Below are 20324 nucleotides of genomic sequence, written 5' to 3'. Positions count from 1 at the left end.
TGTCTCTGTGCAACTGGCAACGCAATCTGGTGCACTTCCCCACTACTCCGCTGCACTAACCTGCCATGGTCTCCAGTTTCGCCTTTGGATTCTCTCCTTAAGAGAATAACCCTCAGGAATACATTCTGATTCCATTACTGAGTATGCATCATGATATAGATATTTTATCGTGACATCTTTCATTAGTCTTTCAGGATTAAACACCTCTGCCTGACCCTCTGTCTGTTCAGGGTTTCCCTGAACCATTACATCAAACAGGGTGTCAGCTGACTGAACCTCAACTCCTTCATCTTTCTCTTTAGTGTTTCCTTCTTGCTGTAACTTATCTTTTTTATTCCGCAGTCTGGAAAAAAAATCCAAGGTATATTTTTTAAAGACCTCAGTTCCCTGGTCCTCCTTCAGCTTCTGCACACAAGGGGTATCACTCCCACCTTGGATCCTACTAGGTTATTTCCAAGAACAAACTGTATTCCTGGAAGTAACAATCTGTCAGTAACTCTCGCTATCACTTCCCCAAACTTGATTTGGCTCTCCAACCTGATCTTAGACAGGAATGCAAATTTTCAGTCCATCGATTCCACAAATTACCACTCTTGTAGAAAACTGTTCAGAAGGAGTGAAAATACTTTCATCTCTGAGTATTAGACACTCACCAGATCCTGTATCTCTTGAAATTGCAACTTCTTTCCTTTCTCCCCCAGTTCTTCCTGAGTAAACGCTACCCACAGAGGTGAAGACTTCATTGAGATCAGGCACTAACTCAACACGTAGTCCCTGCGTATTCTGTGCACTCTCCTGCAGCTCCTTGACCTCTATTGAGGTTCCCTTTACTACTTCCACTAATCCCACCAGCTTTGTCTCTTTCACCACATCTGAGTGAAAGAAACCCCCTGATTTCCACTCTGTAAAGAAAAACATTACCATTCATTCTTCTAACTCAGTAGTGAACACTAAACTAAAACGATGAACAAACCCAATCCCCTTTTCCCTATCTGACCCCAACCCAATTAAAATGCTGCTTCAATAACACAATTACGAAACAATAAATTAATTCCATCTCTCAAAGTCCATACAGTAGCGTATGCTGCTTTCCTTCTGCTCTTCTGAATGTGCTGTTTACTTCCATCCTTTTAATCCTGCTGTTTCCCCCTGAGCTGTTTTGACTGTGGGTATCTTTGTATAAAATTCCTTTGTACCTTTAATAATGGGTGCGTTCTGAGATTTCTTTCAGAGCTGTTCAATGCTGTTGGTTCACTTTCTCCTCGATGTTCAAAAACAATTGTTTTTACCCCCTGGATTCCAACTGAAATTCCTATCGTTGGATTGGTTTCAGGCTGTCAATATCATCAGATTTGAAATTCGATTGGCTTTGAAGGGCTGAGTGTTTGGTCTAAATTGGTTGGTCACAGTTGAATTGTTATCAAAACAGCAACCAAACCTCAGGAGGAGGTTAGGGTGAACTTCGATTAACGTTATCTGTATGTTAAGATAATTGGTTTAAAGAATAGAAAAAAAAGCCACTTTTTCATTTATTTTCTTCAGTGGGAAGGTGTTATGAAGGTTATAAGGGCTAATGTACCTTTAAGAGAGTTATTCTCCGGGCAGTCTGCGTATGTTGGTGGCTTGGCAGTTCTCCTCCAAATGTTCAATTTTTTTCAGGTTTTATATTCTGAAGCATTGGATCGTTTCATTTGTGTTAATATTGTCAAAACGCTAAAGCAAACTTGATTGGAGATTGGTATTTTGGGGCATGATCTCAAAGGATTGGCCGAATTTGAATTTGTTTTGACATCTCCAGGTAACCTAACTAATCTAGAAGTTTGACCCAATGCTACATAGGTACCTTGGTGCTGTATTAGGTAGTTCTGTGAGCAATTAACTCTCTTCAAGATACAGTCTCTGATCGTGTTTTTGGGATCCTTCGGGGGAAGGGAGAGCAGCCCCAAGTCATGGTCCACATTGGCACCAGTGACATAGGTCGGAAGAGAGATGGGGACTTGAGGCAGAAATTCAGTGAGCTAGGATGGAAGCTTAGAGCTCGGACAAACAGAGTTGTTTTCTCTGGTTTGCTGCCCGTGCCATGTGCCAGTGAGGTGAGGAATAGGGAGAGAAAGGGGTTGAACACGTGGCTACAGGGATGGTGCAGGAAGGAGGGTTTCGGGTTTTTGGATAATTGGAGCTCTTTCTGGGGTAGGTGGGACCTCTACAAGCAGGATGGTCTTCATCTAAACCAGAGGGGTATCAATATCCTGGGGTGGGGGGAAATTCGCTAAAGCTATTTAGGTGGATTTAAACTAATACAGCAGTGGGATGGGACCCAAAACTGTAGGACAGGTACAGAAGAGGATGAGAGTAGGGAGTTCCCAAGTGAAGTATCTGACACTGGCAAGTGAGAACCTGGTTTGAAGTGTGTGTACTTCCATGTGAGGAGCTTCCGAAATAAAGTGGGTGAACTGGCAGCGTGGGTACCTGGGACTTCGATGTTGTGGCCATTACGGAGACATGGATAGAGCAGGGACAGGAATGGCTGTTGCAGGTTCCAGGATTCAGATGTTTCAGTAAGAACAGAGAAGATGGTAAAAGAGGGGGCGGTGTGGCATTGTTGATCAGGGACAATATTACAGTTGTAGAAAGGATGTTTGGGGACTCATTAACTGGGGTAGTATGGGCTGAGGTAAGGAACAGGAAAGGAGAAGTCACCATGCTGGGAGTTTTCAATAGGCCTCCGAATAGTCCCAGAGATGTAGAGGAAAGGAGTGAGAGAGGCAGGGTCATTGTCTTGGGGGACTTCAACTATCCAAATATTGACTGGGGTCACAAGTACTATAGGTGGGTCAGTTTTTATCCAGTGTGTGCAGGAGGGCTTCCTGACCCAGTATGTAGACAGGCCTACAAGGGGCGAAGCCACTTTAGATTTAGTACTGGGTAACAAGCCTGGCCAGCTGTTAGATTTGGAAGTAGGTGAGCACTTTGGAGACAGTGATCACAATTCTGTCTGGTTTACTTTACTGATGGAAAGGGATAGGTGTACACCACCGAGCAAGAGTTACAGCTGGGGGAAGGGAGATTACGATGCAATTAGGAAAGTTGTGGAAGCGTAGAATGGGGAAGGAAACTGCAGGGGATGGGCACATTAAAAATGTGGAGCTTATTCAAGGAAAAGCTCCTGTGTGTCCTAGATAAGTATGTACCTGTCAGGCAGGGAGGAAGATATGGAACGTGTGAGCTGTGGTTTACTGAGGAAGTGGAATCCCTGGTCAAGGAGAAGAAGAAAGCTTATGTTCGGACAAAATGTGAAAACTCAGTTAAGGTGCTTGAGGGTTACAAGGAAGTCAGGAAAGACCTAAAAAGAGAGCTCAGGAGAGCCAGGAGAGGATATGAGAAGTTGTTAGCGGAATGGATCATGGTTAACACTAAGGCTTTCCATAGGTATGTCAGGAATAAAAGAATTACGAGAGTTAAATTAGGGCCAATCAAGGAGAATAGTGGGAAGTTGTGTGTGGAGTCAGAGGAGATAGGGGAAGCACTAAATAAATATTTTTCGATAGTGTTCACTATAGAAAATGAAAATGTTGGCGAGGAAGATGCAGAGATACTTTCATCTAGACTAGAAGAGATTGAGGTTCACAAGGAAGAGGTATTAGAAATACTGCAGAGTGTGAAAATAGACAGGTCCCCTGGGCTGGATGGGATCTGTCCTAGGATCCTCTGGGAAGCAAGGGAAGAGATTGCCGAGCCTTTGGCATTGATCTTCAAATCATCATTGTCTACAGGAATAGTGCCTGAGGACTGGAGGATAGCAAATGTGGTTCCCTTGTTCAAAAAGGGTAGTAGAGACAACCCTGGTCATTACAAACCAGTGAGTCTCACTTCAGTTGTTGGTAAAGTGTTGGAAAAAGTTATAAGAGATAGGATTTACAACCATCTAGAAAATAATAATCTGATCAGGGACAGTCAGCACGGTTTTGTGAAGGGTAGGTCGTGCCTAACGAATCTTATTGAGATTTTTTACAAAGTGACCAAACAGGTAGATGAGAGTAAACCGGTTGATGTCGTGTATATGGACTTCAGCAAGGCATTTGATAAGGTTCCCCACAGTAGGCTATTATACAAAATGAGGAGGAATGGGATTGTGGGAGACATAGCAGTTTGGATCAGTAATTGGCTTGCTGAAAGTAAACAGAGGGTTGTAGTTGATGGAACATGTTCAGCTTGGTGTCCAGTTACCAGCGGTGTACTGCAAGGGTCGGTGTTGGGTCCACTGCTGTTCACCAATTTTATAAATGACTTGGATGAGGGTTGAGAAGGGTGGGTTAGTAAATTTGCGGAAGACACTAAGGTTGGTGGAGTTGTGGATAGTGACAAAGGATGTAGTAGGTTGCAGAGAGACATAGATAGGATGCAGAGCTGGGCTGAGAGGTGGCAAATGGAGTTTAATGTGGACAAGTGGGAGGTGATACACTTTGGCCGGAGTAATTGGAATGCAAAGTACTGGGCTAATGGTAGGATTCTTGGGAGTGCAGATGAGCAGAGAGATCTCGGTGTCCATGTACACAGATCCCTGAAAGTTGCCACCCAGATTGACAGGGTTGTTAAGAAGACATAAAGTGTTTTGGCCTTTATTAATAAGCGGGATTGAGTTCCGGAACCAGGAGGTTATGCTGCAGCTGTACAAAGCTCTGGTACGGCCACACTTGGAGTATTGTGTACAGTTCTGGTGACCGCTTTATAAGAAGGATGTGGAAGCTTTGGAAAGGGTGCAGAGGAGATTTACTAGGATGTTGCCTGGTATGGAAGGAATGTCTTACGAGGAAAGGCTAAGGGCCTTAAGGCTTTTCTCGTTGGAGAGAAGAAGGTTGAGAGGTGACTTAATAGAGACATACAAGATAATCAGAGGGTTAGATCGGGTGGACAGGGAGAGCCTTTTTCCAAGTATAGGGACGGCAAACATGAGGGGACACAACTTTAAAGTGAGGGGAGATAGGTGTAAGACAGATGTCAGAGGTAGTTTCTTCACTCAGAGAGTAGTAAGGGTATGGAATGCTTTGCCTGCATCGGTAGTAGATTCACCAAGTTTCAGTGCATTTAAGTCATCATTGGACAGGCAAATGGACATACATGGAATAATGGAGGTGGGATGGGCTTCAGATTAGTATGACAGTGCGGCACAACATTGAGGGCCGAAGGGCCTGTACTGCACTGTAATGTTCAATGTACCCTTTACACCTTCATAAGACCAGGCAGTTGGAACTGGTACAGACCGACTGCTTGTGTTACATGTAAAATTTGATGAATAAAATGTAAAACTGACCATTCCTGGTGGCCTGGTACACGCTTCATTATGAAAACCTTTAACCAGACAATTCCCCAACCAAATGGTTTTTGATCCCAGAATGCATCAATCCATCTCATCTTTTCATAAATGTCACTAATCGAGCAAAAGGGTATGTTACCATGTTCTTCAGCTGTTCTCTGAACTTAGTCTGGGTCACGGCATATATACATGTGTTTGTGCAGCTACTCAGGAGCTGGAGAATGAATCCTACATCTCGTAAAATGTATTGGAAAACGACAGCCTTAAAACCCAAACGATGCATTCGTTTCCACACAGAATTCACCAGAAATATTGACCATAACAGGATGACATTCCCTGAGATAACAAACATTAAAATGACGGATTTCCTTCGGCTCTCCAAGTGTCGGTCCTTGGAATGCTGCCCCCTGCTGTCAGACTGGAGTCTCCTGCGGGCTCTGCTGGCCACTAAAATGTACCTCCCAGTGAGAGCATTGAGCAGCAGAATCAGAACAAATGGGAGCACTGGTGTCAGAATGTAGTGAATAAGCTCAATCAATCCCCAGACGGAAGATAACCTAACGTACCTTTTAGTCTCACAAAACCAAGGCTGATTCCTCAGACTATACCATGGTGTTAGCTTAAAATACCAGGAAATGTTCTTTAAACAGCTGAGCACAGTTATTGTTCCCAGAACCACGGCTGCTGTTTTCTCAGTGCAATAGTTGCCTTTCATCTTTTGACAACAAATGGCTACAAATCGATCGAAGGTGAAAGCGACAGTGAACCAGACAGAGCAGTCTATAGCTGCAAAAACCAGGATGGCGTGGATGTTACACACAGGGACGGTCTTCAGAAATGTAAATTCAGTTTTATAAATAATTGGAATGTGTCTCAATATCAGATCAATGATCATGAGCAGTAAGTCCACTGCTGCCATGGCCACCAGGTAGCGAGTGATACATTTAGAAAGATCACATTTTCTCTGCGACAGAATCACTATTGTCACTATGTTAACTATGAGAAAGGAAGATAAACAAGAACATGTTAATTCCAGCTGAGAGTAAAGTTACACCTTAATAAAATCAATGTGAGCAATTTACGAGACTTTTAGTGATTTTCAAATCTTGAAAGGAAGGTACGATCTAAAAACAATGACATTCATGAGATATGGTTGCTCAGAAAATTATTTGAACTAAAGACTGACTTATCCCAGATTCTGACAAAATGCCTCCAAAGGTTTTCAAGGGAATGCTGAATGAGGTAGCAGATGCGCTGGTTTTAATTTTCCAAAAGTCCCCGGATGCTGGTGAGAATGGAAAGCCGGTGCTCCTCCAAACATAAGCTGCTTCTCTGCATGCTTGCTGTTGATAGGTTTACTGATGAGCTTATCAGTGACAAATGCAAGAGAGAAACAACTTGTGATTGGTGAGTAGGGTTTGGATGCGGGTCCAGTATGTCGCTCAGTAATTGCTGCCAATGAAGGTCTCTCTGGGGAAAGGTGGGTTGTGGGCTTGGAGCAGGTGGATGGAACCATGTGTGGGAGGGAGAGCCAGAGGGAGGAGCCAAGCCAGCCATTGCAGACAGGTCCAGGAGTGGTGTAGGGGCAAGAGGGAAGTTCCAAGTAATCCCAGATGAGACAAGGAGGCCATGTTGGGATTGGGAAATTATGGGGAGGCCATAAGAAAACTGCCAGGAGATGGTGCTGACACAATGGTGCTGAGGGGTACTGAGAAACCAGTGGGATGGGGAACAAGGAGAGTCCTCAAGAGGACAAGTGAGACAGGAAGGAGGAGGATGGAAAAGAGAGACTGACACTGCAAGAGAGTGGGAGGAAGAGAAAGAGACAGAGATAATGATATTGGAGAGCGAGAGAAAGAGTTAAAAACCACGAAAGGGTGGTAGAGGGAGAGGAAGGATGGGAATGAAAGAGGGAGAGTGAAACTGCAAGAGAGTGGGAAGGAGAGAGAGAGAAAGAGAGAGACAGCGAAAGAGTTAAAAACTATGAGAGGGTGGTTGAGGGAGCGAGAGGTTGTGAAGTCTGAAGTGAGAGAGAAGAGGGACATTGCAATCAGAGACTAGTTTCAAAACTGTTAAAAAAAACTTCAGCTGACCAGGCATGAGGAAAACATGAAATCATTGAGGGAATTAATTACTTGCAAATGGATGTGGTCTTTCCAGATTAAGGTTACATATGGTCAGGGGATACTCGATGGGAGAGTGATCAGTGGATGCTATTGTCATGTACATTATATAAGTTGGGCAGCACGGTGGCACAGTGGTTAGCACTGCTGCCTCACAGCGCCAGAGACCCGGGTTCAATTCCCGCCTCAGGCGACTGACTGTGTGGAGTTTGCACGTTCTCCCCGTGTCTGCGTGGGTTTCCTCCGGGTGCTCCGGTTTCCTCCCACAGTCTAAAGATGTGCAGGGTCAGGTGAATTGGCCATACTAAATTGCCCATAGTGTTAGGTAAGGGGTAAATGTAGGGGTATGGGTGGGTTTCGCTTCGGCGGGTCGGTGTGGACTTGTTGGGCCGAAGGGTCTGTTTCCACACTGTAATCTAATCTAATCAAGTTGTTTTATTTTATTTTGAATTTGACATCCGAAATTTTTATCAGATCAGTTAACAAAGAGATAAATATTTATTGGAGATAATACGGAGTGCAGATGCTTGACGTTAGAGAGGATGAAATGTGGAACTGGCAAGGCCCAGCAGGTCAGGCAGCATCAGAGGAGCAGGAAAGGCGATGTTTTAGGTCGGGATGCTTCATCAGGACTTGCCTGCTTCTCTGATGCTGTCGGACCTGCTGGGCCTTTCCAGCTCCACATTTTATTGAAATAAATATTCATTTTCTCATATCTCAGTAATAAAAAGGTAGCAACAAAATGGTGGAGAAATATTCCAATTTTGTGAATATGTGTGGAAATCCATGAGCGGTCACTTCTCCAGTCTGTAAGAAGGATGTTTATCGTTACAGCTTTGTGTGTCTCATGAAGTGTGTGTCAGCTATATTGGGGAAAAAACATATTTTGCTAAGTTATGCCTGTGCTCTTGTACCAACTTAATTACAGCATCCATTCAGGAAATTAATCTTTTCCAAGAACATTGTGGCTTGATTGGGCGTTCATATTCCTTAATAAAATTGATAAGTTCCTTAAATTCTGCTTACAAATGTAAGTATCCAACACAGCAAAACATACACAGAAGGTAATGTAAGATGTTGACTGCATCAATTAATAAAGGAGACAGTGAGAGTGTAAAGGTAGCCCTGAAAATCAAAAGATAACTCTCAAGAGGAGCCATCAAAAATAAATCCTTTTTCCTTTGAAGCACACATCTCTCTGATTTGTACCAAAGTAAGCGGGGAACCCTTGAAGTTCTTTTTCAGTCAAAGCAGATGTACTGCCCTTATGTTAACGTCAGTCATACTGCTTTCTCAAATACATAGCAACACTTCCACAAGAAGACTGAAAGGCACTTTGCAGCATTCCCACTCAGAAAGCAGAAGTCTCAGATTATATGAGACACCATCATCTATAATACCACACCCTGAACAGACAAGAAGCAGCAGTTAAGCATCACAGACTGGTTTGAGGCTACACATACTGTGATAGAGCCTGTCATTGAAGCCAAGATCTCCACTCTCATCGATTACAAGAGAAATCTGAGTGAGGAATCTCTGAATGCAGAAAGAGGCATTTGAAGTCAAGTCCAAGAGAATGCTGAGCAATGATCCAATAATAACATTCCTAACCTTGCAGGAATATCCACAGCTACTCCATCACAGGGAAATGTATGGATGAAGGGATGGGAAAGGTGAAAGATGCATGAGGAAAAGAAACAGCTCGACCCTGAAACAAAGGCAGGAGAGATAATCACCCACTGTAACAAATAGTTGGAGAGATGGGAAGATCCTCGCCTTGAGCTATAACACAGGGAGAACATTGTCACTGTGGAAGCTCTGGACACCATTAACAGCCTCGCTGTTATGGCAGAGCTGGGAATCAAACCCTCAGTGGAGGGCTTTAGCAAAGCTATTGACACACAATCATGGACTAAGCTCCAGTCACTTTTCCCAGTCCTCATCAAGCACAGAAACCCCCACTCCTGCAGCTTCTGCACTAACCTCTCTGTTTCTTCTGGAGGAGGGGACATTTCCACAGGGAGTGTGTGATGCAAGGATTGTGACCCTGTACATGAACAAGAGCAACTGCAGAGATTGCCATAACTGTCGAGGTGTCTCCCTGCTAAGCCTCCCTGCATTGGAAAAGGATTTCCCCATGTGGCCTTGTCAGGCTTCAGACACTGGCTTAAGGCATCTGCCCCCAATTCCCAACGTGGTTTCAGAACTGCAAGCTCGACAATCTCGGTTCCCTTTCTGTCTCACAGCTGCAAGAGAAATACATCAACAAAGGGGACCAAAAGGACAGTGCAGGGAGACTATATCTGCACCTGAAGAGAGAATAATTACTCAGACCCAGGGTTTGTTACAGGAAGTTTGTGCTTGATAACTGCTGAATTTTTTGAGGAGGTAACCTGGCGTGTTTCGGAGGGCAGTGCATATGATGTGGTCTACATGGACTTCAGCAAGGCTTTTGGCAAAGTCCCTCATGCAGATTGGTCAAGACAGTAAGGGCCAATGGGATCCCAGGTAAAGAGACCTGCTGGATGTAAAACTGGCTGAGAGGCAGGAAGGAGAGGGGAATGGTTGAGGGATGTTTCTGTGACAGGAAGTCTGCTTCCTCTGGGGTTTCTCAGAGCTTGCTGTCTGTTGTGTCGATGAATCATTTAGACTTAAATTCAGGGAATATGATAAAGAGGTTCACAGATGGCATGAAACTTGGCAGGGTGGTAAAAAGTGAGGAGGGTATCTGTAACCTGCAGGAGGATATCTATGGCCTGGGCAGCTGGGCAGAGCAGGGACAACAGGAACTCAACCTGGAAAAAGGGTTACTTTCCCTTCATTAGTATTCACATTGGAAAAGGTCAATGTCAGTGAGAATATCGCGATACTGTCTCTTAGATTCGATAGGATTGTAGTTGGCAAAGAGGAGGTTTTTATCATTTTCGAAGATCTGAAAATAGCCAAGCCCCCTGGGCTGGATGGGATTTACCCCCAGATTCTCTGGGAAGCCAGGGAGGATATTGCAGGGCCTTTGGCGTTGACCTTTATGTCATCAATGTCAACAGGAGTACTGCCATAAGACTGGAGGATAGCAAATGTTGTTCCCTTCTTTAAGAAGAGGATTTGGGCCAACCCTGGTAATTATAGACCAATGAGCCTTAATTCAGTTGTGGGTAAGGTCTTGGAAAAGGTTACGAGGGATTGGACGTCAGTAAGCCTTTTGATAAGGCTCCATATGGTTGGCTATCGCACAAAATATGGAATTTCAGGACTGAAGTTGATTCAGCGGTTTGAATCAGAAGTTGGCGAGCTGAATGAAGACAGAGGGTAGTGGAAAATGGGAAATATTCATACTGGAGCTCAGTTACCAGCAGTGTGCTGCTAGCTTCTGTTTTGGAGCCACTGCTGTTTGTCATTTTTATAAATGATCTGGATGTGGGCGTAGAAGGATTGGTTAGTAAATTTGCAGATGACACTGAGGTAGGTAGCTTTGCAGATATTGCCAAAAGACAAGATTCCCTACAACGTGGAAACATGCCCTTCGGCCCAACAAGTCCATACCGACCCTCTGAAGAATAACCAACCCAGACCCATTTCCTTACATTTACTCCTGACTGATGTACCTAACACTATGTGCAATTTAGCATGTCTAATTCACCTGAGCTGCACATCTTTGGATTGTGGGTGGAAACCCACACAGACATGGGAAGAATGTGCAAACTCCATACAGACTTTCGCCTGAGGCTGGAATCAAAACCAGGTCACTGGCGCTGTGAGGCAACAGTGCTAACAACTGAGCCACCATGCAGCCCCTGTCGTGGGCTACCGAGGGACATAGATAAGATGCAGAGCTGGGCTGAGAAGTGGCAAATGGAGTTTAATGCAGAAAATGGGGAGATAGTTCACTTCAGAAGAAGTAACAGGAATGCAGAGTTCTGGGCTAATGGATAAATTCTTGGCAGTGTAGATGAACAGAGAGTTCTAAGTGTCCAGGTGCATAAATCCCTGAAAGTTACAACCCACGTTGACAGGGTTGTTAAGAAGACATATGGTGTGTTGAAGTTTATTGGTAGGGAGATTGAGTTTCAGAGCCATGAGGTCATGCTTCAGCTGTACAAGAAACTGGTAAGGCCCCACCTGGAGTATTTTGTGGAGTTCTGGGAAAGGATGGGGAAGCTATGGAAAGGGTTCAGTGGAGATTTACTTGCATGTTGCCGGTATGGAGGCAAGGTCTTATGAGGAAAGGCTGAGGGACTTGAGGCTGTTTTCGTTGCAGAGAAAAAGGTTGAGAGGTGACCTGATCGAGACGTCAAAGATAATCAGAGGGTTAGATATGATGGATAGTGAGATCCTTTTTCCTCAGATGGTGAAGGCTAACATGAGGGGGCATAGATTTAAATTGAAGGGTAATAGATTTTGGACAGACATCACGGGTAGTTTCTTTACTCAGAGAGTAGGAGGGGCCTGGCATGGCAAGGGTATTTAATTGGGCATTGGACATACATATGGATAATAATGGAATGGTGTAGGTTGGGCATCAGATTAACTTCTTAAGTTGGCGCAACATCGAGGAACGAACAGCCTGTACTGCACAGGATTGTTCTATGTTTTATTTTAGGAGGGGCTTACAAGGCAAGGGATTACTCTCTGAATGATAGGGCCCTGGAAAGGACTGATGATCAGAGAGACCTCGGCTGCATAGCCACACATCCCTGATGGTAGCAGGTCAGGTAGATAACCTGGTTAAGAAGGCATTTTAGATACTTGTCTTTTATTAGCGGAGGCTTAGATGAAAAGGACGGGTTGGGTGGTGGTGTTGTGCATTGGTTAGGCCACAACTGGAGTCCTGTCTGTCGTTCTGGTCACCAACATTATAGGAAGGATGTGATTGCACTCGAGAGGAAACAGAGGAGATTCACCAGAATGTTGTCTGGGCTGGAGGGTCTGAGCAATGAGGAAAGATTGGAATGGCTGGGGCTGTTTACCTTGGAGCAGTAAGGAGTGAGAGGGACCTGATCGAGGTGTACAAGATTATGAGGGCTGGAGATAGGGTGAATAGAAAGACACTTGCGCCATGAGTAAAGAGGTCAATAAACAGGAGGCATAGATTTACCGTGAGAAGCAGAGGGTAAAGAGGAGAGAAAATGATTTTTTTTTCCCCAGAGCGAGGTGGGCATCTGGAACTCACCGTCTGAAAAGGTATTGAGTTGAAACGATTTTAACCCTTAATCAGTCATTAAATATTCACTTCTGTTTGATGGTCTCCAGAGCTACAGGTGTAAAGTGGCATTAGTGTTGTCAGATCTTTGTTGACCAGCCTCCTTCAGTGCTGTTTAAGTCAATGAATCGAGATTGACATCACCAGTTTTACTGAGGGATTCGACCACTTGATAATCACTAGCCGAGTCAATCAAGAAAGAACGCTTGTGGAGGGAGGGCATATGGGGGAATACAGAGTCATCGCAACGACCATCTTAAATACATTCAGAACAACAGTCAGTTCAACGATTCCATCGGCACAGCAGTTCCCAAGGGGAATGCGACATTATGCTGGAACCAAGAGGGTAGTGTGAAGGAGTTGGAGAAGACCTTTGTATTTTGTCAGAACAATCAGTGATGAATTTGATGTTTATATCTTTGGGCTTTCTGCTCTGTGACCAGTACTAGGCAGCACACTTTACTAAGGACGTGGAAATTTTCCAATGGTTGTGAGGACATTTCAACCAGTGTGGGTTCCAGCACGAAGGGAATACAGATACATGGATGGACCAGGGAAATCGGAGTTATTGTCATGTGGGAAATCTACAGAATGCTTGGCAGGATATACAAAATAGATACAGGAATATATCGGTCAAGGAGACTCGAAATAAGCATTGATTAAGAATAAGAAACATGCCATTTAGGAATCTGTTGATGAGAAATTGTTTTGTTCAATATCTTTGGAAAGCTCTTTTACAGAGGGCTGTGGCAGCTCAGCCTATGAGTCTATCGAAAGTAGTGGTTGATAAATCTTTGAGTATCAATCACATAAAGAGTTAGGAGGATGGTCTATAAAAGGCATTGAAGTGTCTGGTCAGTCAGGATTGAATTAAATGGCAGAGAAGACTTGATGGGCTGAATGGCATCCTCCAGTTTCTATGCTCCAAAAGACCTGTAAAGGCAATAATCAGAGCACACAGATTTAATATGATTGGCAAAAGAAGCAGAGGGTGACATGAACATATTTGTTCCACACAATGAGTGATTCGGATTCGGAATACACAGTCTAATAGAGTGACATATATCGATTCAATAGTAGATTATAAATATGTAACTGGAGAAATATGTGAAGCAGGAAAAATTATATCCGATGGGGAAACAGAGTGTGAGGGAGAGAAGGGTGGGTCCAAGACCTGTGTTATAAATTTAAGTAAGGGTAGATTTGAGAGCATGAAAGTGAACATGGAAATGAGGTTCAGGGAGAACTCAGTAGTGGTCAGCATTGAAGGACATAATTCAGATTACACACAATAAATACATTCAAAATGAGAAAGGAAAACTTCCAAATGGAGCACCCACCATCCGCGTTTAAAATGACATTGAAGTTCAATAAAAAGCAGATAATTGCTAAACGTTGGCTGGTAGGTCAGGAACAGAAAATAAAAGTCAGCTCAAAATGGCAAAACGATTGACAAGGAGTGAACAGTTAGAGTACAAGAGGAACCGAGCGAGTAATACAGGGGCAAGAACAAGGTGGGCTGTGGTGAGAGGCCTTTATTGACATTGCTCATAATCACCCACATTAACACCAAATCTCAACTCATTAATATGCAGATGCCCACTCTATCATCCTCTGGATAGAAACTAGACACTAACAATTCCAGTCATGGAAAGAGGTCTGACTGGGAACCTGGTGACTCCAGCTCACTGCTTGTTCCTCCAGCCCTCCAGCTTGGAAACCCAGCACCAACAGCTCAAGGTCCGGTTTCTGGGTGGTGACTGCACACAGCCCACGGTCACAGACATTGGAATCTGACATGTGCCAGTCTCACTACACACCATCCTGGCACATCTCCGAGCCACTCGTAGGGCACTGCCAAGGAGACCACTCCTGTGGAATGATGGCTGGGGAACATAATCGTGGGAATCGGAGTTGGGAAGCTGAGGAACGATGATACTGCAGGGAGACAACTCACTATATAAGGGGGAGGGGTTCAGTGAGAGTTAGCAACACCCTGGATACAAGGAGGGGGCCAGTGCATTCCCAAACCTGGCATATTGACCCGATGGGACTGGGCTCAGGGCTGGAGGGTATGTAGATGCAGATGGGTTGGTTGGGGACTCGGAGAAGTGTGAAGTCTGAGAGGTTAACAGGGTGTGGGGGGTGCACTAGCAGAAGGGCCATTTTATCCTTGAGAGTTCCCCTGTGTGCAGAGGAGGAGGCTGGACCTCAGTGTCTGAGGGAAGACTGCTCTTGCCTTCCATCCTGCTGTGACTCAGAAATGAAGATGGCTGCACCTGAACATGAGGCCAGCAGGGTAAGTGTTTGGATGTGCAGCCTCGGGTGGGGGTGGGGTATCTGCAAGTCCGTGCAATGGGAGGCCCCTTGAAAGGGCACGGTCACTCGGCACACACCCAGACACTGAAGGGCAGACCCTTTAATATTGTACATTGCAGCTCCTTCCCCAAACAGCTCAGAGCATTTAGTGTCATACAGGTTTACAGCATGGAAACAGGCCCTTCGGCCCAACATGTCCATGCTACCCAGTTGGTACAATTAAACTTGTCCAGTTTGTATACATTTAGTCCATATCCCTCTATGCCTATCACAACCATGTACCTGTCTAAATGTTTCTTAAATGACAATATTGTACTCACTTCTATCACTACCTCTGGGAGCCCATTCCAGACACTCACCACCTTCTGTGGGAAAATGTTGTCCCTCTCAACCTATTTGTGAATCTCCCCTCTCGGCCTTAACCTGTGTTCTCTCGTTTTAGTCTGCCCTAACATGGGAAAAGGTTGTTGGCTACCTACCTTATCTCTGCCTCTCATGATTTTATGGACATGTATAAAGTTTCATATTCTCAAGGGAAAAATACCTCCCAGCTTATCCAGACTCTCCTTAAAGCTCAAAACTTCCAGTCCAGGTAGCATCCTAGAAAATCTTTTTTTGCACTTTGTCCAGTTTAATTATATCCTTTCTATAGTAGGGTGACCAGAACTGTACACAGTAACTTCAAATGTGGCCTTTCCAAAATCTTGCACACCTGCCCCAAGATGTCCCAACTCTTATACTCAATGCTCTCCCCAATGAATGCAAGCATGCTGAAAGCCTTCTTGACCACCCTGCCAACCTGTGACTCCAGCTTCAAGAAGCAATGTACCTGTACCCCTCGATCTCCTTGTTCTATAACACTCCCCTGGGCCTGACCAATAACTGGGTCCGGACTGCCCTGGGTTGACCCAGCAAAATACAACACCTCGAAATTAAACACCATTTGACATTCCTCAGCCCACTGGCCCAACTGATTAAGATCTCACTGTACTCCCAGGTAACCTTCTTCACTTTCCACTGTACCACCAATCTTTGTGGCATCCATAAACCTATTAATCATACCTCCTAAATTCTCAGCCAAATTCTTTAAATGAATGATGAATAACAGTGGACTCGTCATTGATCCCTGTGGCACACCCACTGGTCACAGCCATGTTTCTGTAATCGCTGTAATATCCCAGTCCCATGTATCCATCCATGCCCTGAATTCACTTCCCTTCCCTGTCAGGCCTCTTGCTTTGAAATAACTGCAGTTTAACCCTGACTTCCCTTGCTTCCTGCGTACATTTGTCTGCCCTGTCTAGTACGATGATTACCAACACTGCCTCGACTGTTTTACTTGCTCTCATTATCTTCTCTCCTGTCATCAACCTTCTATTATGTCTCCCTGCTCCTTTGGATGTCCCCCCAACACCTGTCCTCATCTCCCTGCCAGATTAGTTTTACTCATCCCAAGTGGCTCTCACAAATCTCCCCACCAGGATATTGACTCTCTCCAGTTCAGTTACAACATGTCCCACTTGGGCAGATCACCTTTGCCCCAGAACATGTCCCAATGATCCAAGAATCTGAATCCCTGCCCCCTGCACCAGCTCTTAGCCACACATTTCATCTGCTAAATCCCCCTTTTCTTTTTCTCGCTGAAACTAATAGTTCCCAAGTTACTTCCCTTGAGATCCTCCATTTTAACCATCTGCTTAACTCCCTTTCATGACTCTTCAGGACCTCACCTCTTTTCCACACTATATCATTGGTACCAATGTGGACAATAACCTCTGCCCGCTCCCCCTCCCCCTGAGGAAATCGATACAATGTTCAGAGACGCCCTCAGCCCTGACACCAGGGAGGGAGCACACCATCCTGGAGTCTCGGTCACAGCCACAGATACCCTGTCTGTGACCCTGACTGGCGAGTCACCTAATGTTCTATGTAATTGCCTTCCCAAAGGTTTGCAGCTAAGCCATTCATGGTACCACAGGCCTGTCTGCTGCTGTTGTACTTTCCTGTGAGAGGTTATACCCTCCAACAGTATCCCAAACGGTATCCCTGTTAGAGAGGGGAAAAGCCACTGGAGACTCCTGCACTACCTGCCTCTCCTGGCAGTCACCCATCTCCCTGACTGAACCTGTGGTGTGGCCACATCACAGTAACTAGTGTCTATCACACTCTCTGCCCCTTATATGCTCCTCAGTGTATCCAACTCTCCCTCCAACTCAACCACCCGGTTTGTGAGGGGCTGTAACCAGTCACACTTCCTGCAGACTCAGTCGTCAGGGACACTAGACTATTCCCTGATCTCCCACATCTGGCAGGAGGAGCATTCCACTGCCCTAACTGCCATTTCCGTCTCCTCACAGTAACACAAAGAACACAATCTTACCGTACCCTGACCTTGTTTCTGATCACCCTCCTCACCGAGTATCCCAGTATCCATCAAAACTTACACTTAAACCTCCAGCAGCACTTCAACAGCAAAGCAGCCCTTCTCAAAATGGCCGCTCCAACAATGGCCTCCCGGCTGGAGCTTGCCTCCTTTTTGTTCACTCCTGGTGGCTGAGCTGATTCCTCCCAGAATCCTCCTCAGTCACTTCTCAGCAGCACATTTTGTTAACTTGGGAATAACTTGAATATCTCAGGAAGTCCAGTCATTTCTGCAGCACATTGATGTCACTAAAAAGTGAGAATGTTGCTGCCAGTGTGACAGTGACCTGTGATTTCTCCATTGCCTGGATACGGTAGCTATGGGTTACCTCCCACTTGGGGCGATGGAGCGGTGTGCAGTGACAGGGATGGCTGGCTCCAGTCCCTGTAATGCCAGATTTGTAGCCAGAGAGAGACTCACAGATATAGCTGATTGTAAAGGTGAACACATAGATGTGCAAAACTATTTTACAATAACATGTCGCCTGTGCCACCAGCACATCTGCTTTCTCGCTCTACCACCAGGTCTAGGTGCTTCCTGAGGGCTGCGGCTGGTCTGGAGAAAGCCTGCCCCACACTGGAGCCCATTGGCCTTGGAGGGTCTGGTTGGGTGATCCTGAGGCTGGGTGGGTGTGCAGGGCCCTCACACACTGACTAACAGAGGCAGGTGCACCTCCCTCATTCTGACCACACAGAGAACAGGGAGAGGCCAGAGAGAGAGTGGGAGGGAGAGAGAGAAAGAGAGAGAGAAAGAGAGGGAGACAGAGTGAGAGAGACACAGAGAGAGAGGTTTAAATATGAGAAGAGGGAGAGGGAAAAAGTAAGATGTAGAAGATGGAGAGACAAATCGAAAGAAATGAATTTTCAGAATGGAATTGGATAAAAATTAGAAGGGGATAGATTTACAGGACGATGGGGAGAAAACTGAGAAGGGGAAGGGTGCTGTGTCTCTGTGACTCTACGTACAGGACGATAAGGATGGGACCGGGGGTGGGAATAATGAGACAGGTCATGCCTTGAAGGAATTTGAATTCAAAAATGAGAATATTAAAATGGGAAGTTGTTGGATCAGGAATGTTTGTTGGTCAATTAGCACAAAGAGAAATGGTAAACCAAACATGATGAGAGTTCAGACCGGGCAGCAGAACATTGGATGGGTTCTGGTTTATTGAGGTTTGACACTGTGAGGTTAAAGATGATATCAGTGGAATACTCAAATCTGGATTAATCAAACCCAGAGACGGTGTAGTGTGCAGCATCCCGGATGAAGCAGGCAGGAGACGGAGATATTACAGAGGGGATGGTAAACAAGCTTTGCAATGAAGAAGATGTGGGGTCAAACCTCAGGTTAGGGTTAAATGGGGGGTGTGAGGTTACAAACATTTTGGTTCAGCCTGAAGCCAGGGCTGGATCAAGGCAAATGATAGAAAACTGAATGTGTGACAGGAACCAAAGACAATGGTATTGGGCTTCACAAGATTAAAGTGAGAATAGCAGGAGTCTAGTAGTTTATAAATCTACTGGGAGGGAGACAGAGACTTAGTTACAGCAGGAGCAGCAAGCAACAGAATGGGAAATGACAAGAACAGTAATAAAGTTAAACCATGATTCACAGAATTACCACCCAGACAGAGACACTTACCTGGAATACCAACAGCAGCGAGAGTCGGATAGTAAATGTGTTGAATAATCCAAAGTATGCATCGGATTCGACGTTTCAAATGCATCTGTTGATAATTTGTAGAAAAATAGTCGATTATCCCGGAGAGACTCCGACCCATTGTGGTAACATTGCAGTCTGCTCTCCTCAGATTCTGATCTGTCATCTCTCCCTGTTTCAAGGAATGTTGCAGCTGAGACTCATTTATTAATAGAAGGAGGAATCCACCCAGAGACTCAGTTAGGGCCCACAGAGATTGACATTAATTACAGTCACTGAACAAACAGGTTCATTGAACTCCTTTCAATCCAGTGCCTTTGTCCCAGAGTAAAGTTAAACTTATACCTGGTCTGGGTAGAATGTGTGAGGGATGCTGAGTAAAGGAACGATGAAAATATGGGAGTGGGCCAAGAGGGCTGGATGTTTGTAATAGTGTCCCCTGATGACCAAGGTAAAATATAGTTTTATTTCTTTGAAGAAGAGTTGAACAAGTGACAGCTCTATGGGCTTAATGGAGTTCTTTGATAAAGTAAAGTTCTTTGGAAATGCTGAGTTCAGTGTGTTTCATGTTCCAGAAGGAATATGACTTCCAAAAGGTGAAGTGTTATTTAATTGACAGGTTAAGAAAATTCAAACATGTGAATTGAAGGACCAATGGCATTCTGACTTTTACACAGACTGAGGGACATAACTCAGAGAGAAACACTGTTCAGGTAAAGGGCTCTTGTGGTGCAGTGATAGTCCCCCAAGTATGAGATCTTGTGCTGAAATCCCACCTGTTCCAGAGATGTGTAAAAGCATCTCGGGGACAGGTTGATGAGAAGGTAGATAGACTGCAGGAACATAGACTGTTCCTCCCTCATGACCAATATTAGAATCAGAGATGTTTATAATACATATATAAATGACATGGGCTAATATGTTATTTCTAAAGGACATGATTTCAAGGTTTGGAGACAACAAGAGAGACAGAAAGATAGTGAAGAGTGAGGAGGACAGGATCAGACATCAGAACATCATTTAAAGCAAAATATTGCTGATGCTGCAAAACTAAAACACACACAGAATGCTGCAGAAACTCAGCAGATCAGGCAGCATTGGAGAGGGAAGTAGAATTAATGATTCAGTTCGGAGCTGAAAGGGCTGGGAAAATGGGATATTTTATTGTTTCGACAGAGGAAGGCAACATGTGAAATGGTGTCCAGTGTAAAAGGTAAGGAATTTGTTAATGGGGTTGAAAGAGGAAATGAAGCAATGTAAATAAGGCACAAATAAGAAAACTGTGTG

The 20324-nt window shown here is 44.8% G+C and overlaps 1 protein-coding gene across 1 annotated transcript; it reads right to left on the bottom strand.

The window, feature by feature from the left end:
* Window positions 1-5408: 5408 nt before the first annotated feature.
* Window positions 5409-19203, bottom strand: LOC148148601 (putative G protein-coupled receptor 139). The gene is made up of 2 exons (XM_087992335.1): window positions 19020-19203; window positions 5409-6310 (listed from the first exon to the last, which is right to left on the bottom strand). Exons 1-2 carry the CDS (start codon window positions 19201-19203, stop codon window positions 5409-5411), a joined length of 1086 nt encoding a protein of 361 aa, XP_087848461.1.
* Window positions 19204-20324: the final 1121 nt, after the last annotated feature.

Source organism: Chiloscyllium plagiosum, unplaced genomic scaffold, assembly GCF_037043375.1.
Source record: "Chiloscyllium plagiosum isolate Xiang-an unplaced genomic scaffold, Cpla_swu_hap1 HiC_scaffold_12, whole genome shotgun sequence".
NCBI lineage: Eukaryota > Metazoa > Chordata > Chondrichthyes > Orectolobiformes > Hemiscylliidae > Chiloscyllium > Chiloscyllium plagiosum.
The sequence above is the reverse complement of the archived record's forward strand: the minus strand, read 5'-3'. Positions and strand labels throughout refer to the sequence as shown.

Coding starts and splice junctions, on each gene's coding strand:
- LOC148148601 (XM_087992335.1), bottom strand. CDS start 19,203: ATGACAGATCAGAATCTGAGGAGAGCAGACTGCAATGTTACCACAATG. Junction 6,311..19,019: donor CGCTGCTGTTGGTATTCCAG/GTAAGTGTCTCT, acceptor CCTTTCTCATAG/TTAACATAGTGACAATAGTG.